The sequence below is a fragment of the Sus scrofa genome, chromosome 6, assembly GCF_054392235.1.
Source record: "Sus scrofa isolate SSC_HxYL_T2T_F1_AM1 chromosome 6, Sscrofa_HxYL_maternal_Yorkshire_Landrace_v2.0, whole genome shotgun sequence".
NCBI classification, from domain to species: Eukaryota; Metazoa; Chordata; class Mammalia; order Artiodactyla; family Suidae; genus Sus; species Sus scrofa.
The window spans coordinates 80,877,141-80,886,664 of record NC_139388.1 but is presented as its reverse complement, the minus strand read 5'-3'; the positions used below and the strand labels follow the sequence as shown (position 1 = coordinate 80,886,664).

Sequence of the window (9,524 nt, the reverse complement as noted above, 5' to 3'; positions counted from 1 at the left end):
TTCCACCTGCCGCCTAAACATAACTTTTATCTATACATCGGGAAACCAAAACATTCATGGGTCTCACTTTATTGCAATATTCGCTTTATTGCAGGGATCTGGGACTGAACCCTCAGCCTCTCCCAAGTCTGCCCGTGTTTACTGCCGACACAATCTCCTGAAACTGGAAACCCCAGGTAGCTTCTTTCCCCTCTAAGTTCCCAGTGCCCAGCATAGTACCAGGCACACGGTAGGTTCTCCAATATTTACTGACTAAATATTACACTAATAGGGATGCAAACTTCAGCTGAGCATCGGGACATCTGGGATGACGTCGGGGTGGGGATGGGGGGTGTGGTAGCGGAAGAACAGGAGGCTCTGAGCCCTGATCTGCTCTGCTCAGTGAGAACTGTGGTCCCCAAAGTCCTCACAGGCTGCCCCAGCTCCACCCCAGCACTCCGTCCTTCCCAAGGGACTTCCCACCCTACCCCCATTCAACACAGAAGCCAGCGCTTCCAAACAAGTTGTTTATTTGCACATATAAAACAAGACCCTGGCCAGGGGCCCTGGGACAGGCAGGGCACAGCCATCTCCCTGTAGCATGTCCTCCCGGGCCAGAAAGACTATGTAGGTCTAGAAACTTCAACTCTCCCCGTCCCCACCCTCCCCATCCCTACTCAAAAATAAGTCTCTCTTGCCCCAGTTAAAACCTACTCCATCAAAGGAACGGGACCACCCAAGGGAGATGCCAGGACAAACGAGTGGCTACAGAGCATGGAGATGGCCACTGGCCACTGTCATCCATCCCAGTGGGCCACACCCTGTCCTCCCATGGGTTGGATCCCATCTTGAAACAAGATAAAACCCTAGGATTTAATAAAAAAAAAAAATCCCTGGCGACCTCCAAATTCCAAAACTGGCTAACCCCACCCTGGCCCTGCCCCTATTGCTGGAATGGATCCACCCGTGCCCATCTGATGGGAGCCGGGTCCCAGGAACCAGCCAGCGGGTCACGGCTTTAAGCTCTCGTCATACTCCTCTCTGGTCAGCCATCCAGCCTTGTACGTCGACAGATGAGCCACTATGGATGCTCCCAGCCACACGCTAAAATTCCTGTTGGAACCCATCCACACGCTGGCATGGCTGGAACAGAAGTGATCGGCAACCAACTTGCACAGGCGCTTGGTGAAGCCAGGATAGAGGGTGTTGCCCCCGCAGGCCACGAGGTGGGAGACGAGCAGAGGCTGCAGGGCGGCCTCGCAGGTCTCGATGGACTCCAAGGCGACCTGGGAGATGCTGGGCCCCTGCATGTCGAACACCTGGGGGCTGAAGAACATCTCAGGGGCCAAGCGCTGCAAGGGGGTCAGCTCCACGCAGGTACCATCAGGGAGGCGATAGGTGTTACTCTCATCCGAGCCCCTCGGCAGGTTCTGACAAAAGTCTAGCGCCTCCCCCAGATTCTGCGGCACGTAGCACTTGTTCATCTGCGTGGTGCTCACCGTTTCCAGCTGAAACAGGTTGTGCTGGTCGACATTCTCCTTGAAGAGGCTCTTAAAGAGATAAGCCGAGAGATCCTGGCCTGCGAACTCCAGCGTCTTGGCGCTGGACCGCAAGGGGCGGCCCAGATGGAAAGGCTGCACGCGGCTCAGGCCGTAGCCCGAATCCACCACCACGCCGCTCAGGAGGCCGGAGGCGTACAGAGACATCTCCAGCTGGTCAGCCAGGAGGACGGACGGGACATCCAGTAACTCAAACATAATCTGCAAGAAGGCAGGAGACAGACACTCAGGGTGTTTTTCTCAAGGGCCTAGATCCATCTCTGTCTTCCCCTCACCGCGCATCTGCTCTCAAAGCTGAAGTCCGCACAGACCTGTCTTCAAGGGACTGGCTGGCCCCTTGGAGCTCACGCTGGGGGAGTGAGGGGAGGGCTCTAGAGGGTTAGAAAGAGCCGGATTTGCCCTCCGGAGCTCACTTGATGAAAGCCTTTCTGAAGGCCATTTTGGTGGAGGGCTGGGAAGAGCCCTTGGCCTGTAAGAAAGGGCACTGGGAGGCCTGGTTATGTGAGCAGTGGGGGCACAAGCGGCGGCCAAGGTCAAGGGACAGATGTGCGGCCTGAACTGTTTTTTAAGAAGAAAGAAGAGATGAGAAAAGAAACAAGTACTGCCTGTTCACTGCTGCCTCCAAAAAAGTGGGGAAAGAAGGGAGGTGGGGAGGAGGGAGGGAAGAAGAGAAGGAGGGAGGGGAAGGGGAGGAGGGAGGGAGGAGGGAGGAGGGAGGGGGAGGGGGAAGGGGAGGAGGGAAGGGAGGGAGGAGGGGAGAGAAGGGAGGGAGGAGGGAGGGGGAGGATGGAGATACCCTCACCTCCTGGCAAATGAAGCCTAATTTTTAAAATAAAAACTTTTCAAACACCAAGACAAAGCCAGACTTCTCATCTTGAGGGTCTGGCAAAGTCCCTAGGCTAATTTTTCCCCCACCATCATCCCCTGGATCTTTACAGAACACCCCCACACACACACCTCAATTCCCCAGCTCTGGCTGCGTTCCAAGTTTCTGACACTACAGAGGAAGAAAGGCTGTAAAACAGTCCAGCCTTTGGCCACTTACTGGCTTTGCAGGTGCACACGGGCCCATCTTCTCCCCAGGGGGAGGGAGCTCCCTCCTTCCCACACCCGGAGGATGGTCCCTTCACCATCCACGTCCCACATAGAAGCCAAGGTTCTCTTTCCCAAATAGAGAATCGACTATGACCCCACCCCCACCCCCACCCCCACCCCCACCTAAAACGCCCCAGGAGTTTATTCATTTCGAGCAGGGTTGGCAGGCATTTTCTATAAACAGCTCGAGAGTCAGGGTGGCCAGATGTAGCAAATAAAAATACAAGGTGCACAATTAAATCTGAATTTCAGACAGACAACAAATAATGTTTCAGTACAGCCCATGCAATATTTGAGACCTACTTATACTAAAACATTCTTTGCTGTGGGTCCGACACTCAAATCTATCGTGTATTTGTATCTAGCAAACCTACAACAGCAAATATTTTAGGCTTTATGAGCTAGAGTCTCTGTCACAACTCCTCAGCTCTGCAGTGTCAAAGCAGCCATGGATGATATGTAAATGAGTGGGCATGGCTGTGTGCCAATAAAACTTTATAAAAACAGATGGCCAGCCAGACTTGGCCCACTGGCTGTAGTCTGCCAATCCTTGATTTAAAGTAAAATCCCACCACTTCCCACAGGGTGCCAGGCCCATGAAATCTGGCCCCTGAAAATCTCACTGTCCTATATCCCTCTTGCCACCCTCCTAGTTCACTGGGTTCCTGCATCACGGGATAAAACCACCTCCTCAAAGAAGCCCTCCCTGATCACCCTCTTCAAAGAGGCTCCCCTTCTCCCCACAGTTATCACCCCATTGCAGTTTGTTTCTAGCTTCCTTTCTTTTTTTTTTAGGGTTGCACTCACAGCATAGTGGAAGTTCCCAGGCTAGAGGATGAATCAGCACTGCAGCTGCCAGCCTACTCCACAGCCACAGCCACAGCAACACCAGATCCGAGCCACATCTTCAACCTACACTGCACCCTGCAGCAACTCCGGATCCTTAGCCCCCTGAGCGAGGCTAGGGATTGAACCCACATCCTCATGGATACTAGTCGGGCTCTTAACCCACTGAGCCACAACTGGAACTCCTAATTTTGTTTCCAGAACTGAACTGCTATCCGGAATTCTTATTTGTTAACTTATTCACGGTCAAGTCTTCCCCCAGAATATAAGCTTTTTGAGTTCCGGAATACGATCTGCAAACATTCACGGAATCCATGAGTATCCAGGGTCCCCTGGGCTCCGGAAAAACCCTGTCCACAGAGCCTCTTCTCCGCCACGTTCCTTCTGAAGGAGGCGTCTCTGTCCGCCCCCTCTCACCTAACGCAAGAGCCGGGCACACACGATGTACTCAGCAAATGCGTGTGGGGCAAATTATTTAGAAAACAGAGTTTCTAGGAATTCCCGTTGTGGCTCATCAGTTTAAGAACCCAACTGGTATTTTTGAGGATGTGAGTTCGATCCCTGGCCCCGCTTAGTGGGTTAAGGATCCGGCATTGCCATCAGCTGTGGTGCAGGTCGCAGAGGTGGCTCAGATCTGGCATTGCTGTGGCTGTGGTGTCGGCTGGCAGCTATAGCTCTGATTTGACTCATAGCCTGGGAACATCCATATGCCATCGATGCAGCTGTAAAAAGGGAGAAAAGAAAAAAAAAAAAATAGGCACAGTTCCTGATGCCCATTCATGTCTGAACCCAAAGTGCCAGGCTATTCCTTGCCCCCTGGTGAGGGCAGCCCCCAGAAGACCATACCTCCAGGGTCTTCTGTCGGTCACCAGGCTCCTTCAGCGGGGACTCTGTGACCATCACAGGCGAGTCGTCATGCTCCTGCCTGTGCTTCTCCAGGACAAACGACCAGAGGTGCTCCACACCCTCCCAGTTGAGGACACGGCCACGCTGCACGGGGTAGCTAAAGGTGTCAGGCCGGCACATGTCGATGCCTAGACTCACGCGCCGCCGGGCGTAGCTGGGGCCGGGGTTCTCCCTGCAGGGGATGTAGTTCACGATGCTCGGGAAGATCAGCTGGGGCTCGTTCCACCCGGCCAAGCCGGACTTCAGAAAGCCGGACCCGTGGTCGATGATAATGGTTCTTGCAGCCATGGCAGAGGTGGCAGAGGTAGGATAGGTCTGCTGGATGTGGTTCCTGAGGATGCTTGGCCAAGAGGGACCACCTGTGGAGAGAAAGGATGGGAGTCGTGTGGGAACCCGTTCTAGGCCGCCATCGGCTTCACCCCAGAGCCAAGCCTCGGGCTCCCCTGAGGCTGCCTGTTCCCCATTCCAAGCCTCTGCACAAGCCGTCACCTGCGCCTGGAACATTCTCATCCTGCTCCTCCTATAAGGCCCACTCGATGGCCCCAACTGGGATGTCTTGCCAACCCTGCCTTCCCACCAAGTTTCTCCCTCTGCCTTTGGCACATCTGTCTACACCAGGTGGATACACCTGCTCCCAGAGGCCCTATTACGCTTTGCACAATTGCAAGAAGCTTGTCATACAGGAAGTACATAGTGGACTTTGGCGGCCCGTCTGAGGACCAACGAGACACAAACCATCAGCCTTGGGGTCACCACCCTCAGCGATAAAGAGGCCGCAGTGAGAGCAGCAGCAGTAAAGGTGACGACGACGACAAGAGCTGTGGCTGCCATTTCTGGAGTACACACCTCCTATCTGGTGCTACGCAGAAAGCTTAAATCTTTAGGTGGAACTATGCAGAACTGTCATTTGTGTCCATCGAAATGATCAAATATCAGCAGTTTCATACGGTGTGACCTGACAAATGGTCTCCTTTCATTTTCACTACAATCTATCAGGCAGGTACCATCACGACACTCATTTTCCAAGTAGGGAAACCGAGGCCCAGAGAGATGACCGCTCCTGTCGCAGGGCCATGCAAGTAATAAAAGCAGGACTGAGACCTCAACCCAAACCAGATTCCAAAGACCACGCCTGAGCATCAGGAGAGGCTGATGAGAAGATGTGGGTGTGGGAATGCACCGTGCAGCCAACATATTACACATGGGAGGCTATCAGCGGGTCATCCACTCCTGATTGCAGCCAGTTCCCTTATCTGTAAAAGTGGGGGGATACTAACCACCACGTTGAAAAGGTAGGTGTGGTTGTTCCAGACTTACTATAAAATTACAATAGCCAAGATAGTGTGGTGTTGCGGAAAACTGCACAGAGCCATAGGACAAAATGTAGAGTCCAGAAATAGATCCACACAAAAAAAGGTCAACTGGTTTTTGACAAGGTGCAAAAAAAAAAAAAAGAAAGAAAGAAAAAGAACTTGAACCCATGTCTCATACTCTGTAAAAAAATTAACTCAAAATAAATCATAGACCTAAATATCAAAGCTAAAACTAAAAAACTTTTTTTTTTTTTTTTTTTTTTTGCTTTTTTAGGGCTATACCCGTGGCATATGTAAGTTCCCAGGCAAGGGTCGAATCAGAGCTAGAGCTCCCAGCCTACACCACAGCCACAGCAATGCAGGATCTGAGCCACGTCTGTGACCTACATCACAGCTCACGGCAATGGCAGATCTTTAACCCACTGAGCGAGGCCAGGGATCGAACCTGCATCCACATGGGTTTGTTAACCACCGAGCCACGACGGGAACTCTTTTCTTTTTCTTTTAAAAGAAAACACAGCAGAAAAATCATTGTGACTGCAGATAAAATTTCCTTAGATGTAATATCAGTGGCCTGACTCATAAAAGAACAAATTGATAAACTGAGCTTCATCAAATTTAAGAACTTTTACTCTTCCAAAGACACTGTTAAGCAAGTAAAAAGACAGGCCATGACCTGGGAGAAAATATTTACAAATCATATGTTTGATAAAGAACTTGTACCAAAAAAATATAAAGGTGGAGTTCCCGTCGTGGCTCAGCAGGTTAAGAACTTGACAGAGTCTCCATGGAGATGTGGGTTCAATCCCTGGCCTTGCCCAGTGAGTTAAGGATCTGGCATTGCCACAAACTGCGGCATAGGTTGCAGATGTGGCTCAGATCCAGTGTTGCTGTGGCTGTAGTGTAGGCCTGTAGCTATAGCTCCAATTCAACCCCTGGCCTGGGAACCTCCATATGCCACAGGTGTGGCCATGAAAAGAAAAAACACATAATTACATATACATATATATATTTCACAAAAGGAGATACACGAAATGGCAAATAAACACATGATACAATGCTCAACATCATTAGTCATTAGCGCAATGAAAATTAAAACCACAATGAGATACCACTGTGTACCTATGAGAATGGCTAAAGTTAAAGGCTGACTATTCCAAGTGCTGACAAGGAGGTAGAGTCACCGAAATCCTCACACACTGCTGGTGGGAACGAAAAAGGGTACCACCATTTTGGAAAACAGTTTGGCAACTTCTTAGAAAGTTAGATGTATACCTACCATACAACCTAGCAGTTCTACTCCTAGGGATTTACCCAAGGGGGGAGGAAAGCTTGTATTTATACAAAAACCAGATGCACATGTTTTAAACAGCCTCATTCATAATCACCCAAATCTAGAAACAAGCCAATATCCTTCAACTAGGGAAGGGATAAACCAATCCCCAGTCAATGGCATAATACTCTGCAATAAAAAGGAACAAATAGCCGATACGCACAGTAACATGAATGATTCTCAAATATATTAAGCTGAGGGAAAAGATCCAGACTGAAAGGCTACAGGCTGTCGGATCCCATCCACATGACTTTCCGGAAAAGGCAAAACGATAAGGACAGAAAACAAACCAGTGGTTACACCGGCAGCCAGAGGCAGAGATGGGGGCTGACCACGAGGGGTCGTGGGAGTCTTGAGGGGTGATGAGGCTCCATCCTGGTTATGCAGGTGAGTACACAACTGTAGGCATGGGTCAAAACTCTCACAACAACACAAGAGAAAGAGCGACTTTTACTCTGAGTAAAAAAAAAAAAAAAAATTAAGGAAAAAAACCCAGTGGAGGTGGGGACAAATGAAAGGTATATGAAATCCCCTTGCGGAATGCAAACTGTCACACAGACAGCAGACTTCGTGCCTAGGATGCGCGTGGGTGTCTCCTGTTAAGAGAGACATCCCAGGAGGCAGTTCAGCCCGGAGGCCGCATTCAAGGCTGTCACTCTGCCAGCAATCTGCTCTGCTTCAGTTTCCGGACAGCAGTTGCACCTGCCTGTCACTGTGGAGCAGGACAGCCACTGCCAGGCCCTGGCCAGTGGCTTCCCACTGTCACCAACCTTGGGGCAGTGATTAGGCTTCACCGCCTCGAATTAGCTCTGACAACAGATGGGAGAGAGCAAACAGGAGGAGAAAGATAGAGCCGAGGCACCGGTCTCCTGTCTCTCCTGCTGGCAGGCTGAGTGATGGACTCTTCACACTGAATCACCCAGAATGATGGAGAACCAGGCACCTGGATGACATTTCAGGAAGTGGGCTCTGCCACCAACCTCCCTGCACCCTAAGGGCTGGGTGACTGATAAACGCTTCCTTGGCCCTGACAGCTGGAAACGCAGGAGAGGCAGGCAGGGCGATGGTCAGTCAAGATGCGTATTGAGGGGGCTCCCGGCTGATGGCCTAACAGACCTGGCCTGAGAACATGAGGCGGGGAGGGGCCATCTCTTCCCTGGACCATGACTGTAAGAAGAATGTATTGCTCTGAGGAGCCAGCCCCCAAGAGAGAAAGAAAAATGTACACATTCAAAAGCATTTTACTGAGTTACCTACAGTACAAACCCCTACCGAGCACTCACTATATACCCCACATCATTCTAGACCAACATGGTTCCTGACCTCTTATTCTACAGAGAGAGGTGGTCAGCAAGGACCTGGGAGGGGGGAGTAGTGCAGCGAAGAAAAAGTTCTGGTAAAAGCAACAGGGAGTATAAGGGGCAGAGACGCTTGGTGTTATTCTAAATAGAGCACTCAGAAAAGGCCTCTTTAGGAGTTCCTCTTGTGGCTCAGCAGGTTCACCTTTTCTCTGTGAGGATGCAGATTCAATCCCTAGCCTTGCTCAGTGGGTTCAGTATGTGGCATTGCTGCAAGTGGTGGTATAGCTGCAGCTGCAGCTCCGATTGGACCCCTGGCCTGGGAACTTCCATATGTTACAGGTGCAGCCATGAAAAGAAAAAGAAAGCAAAGACCTCTTTAGAGAGTGACATTTGAGAAGAGAACCAAATTCCATGAGAGAACAAGGCATCTGATTCCCTGGAAGAACATTCCAAACCAGAGGAACAGCAAGGGCCAAGGCCCTGAGGAAAACACTCTAGCTGTGGCCTAGGAACAGCCTGGAGGCCAGTACAGGGTTGGCGGCGGGGGCAGGATGGGCTAGGGAAGGGTGCTGAAGGTCTTTGATTTGTGCTTAAAGATGTGAGAAACCAGGGAGGGTTTGAGCAGAGGAATGAGGTAACCAGGATTGAGTGTTAAAGGACCATGGGGCTGATGTGCAGGAGAGGCTGTAGCAGGTGAGGAGAGGCAGAGGTGGAAGGATGGGGAAGATGACAGTAGCCTGCACTAAGGAGGGAGCTGCCAAGAAGATGAGAAGTGGTCAGACTCGGCATATATTTAAGAAAGACGGGGGGAGTTCCCGTCGTGGCTCAGTGGTTAACGAATCCAACTAGGAACCATGAGGTTGTGGGTTTGATCCCTGGCCTTGCTCAGTGGGTTAAGGATCTGGCGTTGCCATGAGCTGTGGTGTATGTCGCAGACACAGCTCAGATCCCGCGTTGCTGTGGCTCTGGCGCAGGCTGGTGGCTACAACTCCGATTAGACCCCTAGCCTGGGAATCTCCATATGCCGCGGGAGCAGCTCTAGAAAAGGCTAAAAGACAAAAAAATATAAAAAATAAGAAAGACGGGTACCCTGGAGGGCAAGACAAGATGAGGCATGAAGGACGATGCCAACATTTTTACCCTGAAAAGACAGAAGAATGATATCTCCATTTACTAAGATGAAGACTATAGA

The 9,524-nt window shown here is 50.9% G+C and overlaps 1 protein-coding gene across 1 annotated transcript in view; it reads right to left on the bottom strand.

Annotated features, from left to right (window-relative positions):
- Positions 1–492: 492 nt before the first annotated feature.
- The window catches only part of ACTL8 (actin like 8), a 72,950-nt gene continuing 63,918 nt past the window's right edge, over positions 493–9,524 (bottom strand). Inside the window, exons 2-3 of the mRNA XM_084965744.1 lie at positions 4,326–4,744; positions 493–1,739 (exon numbers count right to left, since the gene is read on the bottom strand). Coding sequence (XP_084821870.1) covers positions 990–1,739; positions 4,326–4,673 — 1,098 coding nt within the window. The 5' untranslated portion in view covers positions 4,674–4,744 and the 3' untranslated portion in view covers positions 493–989. The remainder of the gene's footprint in view (positions 1,740–4,325; positions 4,745–9,524) is intronic.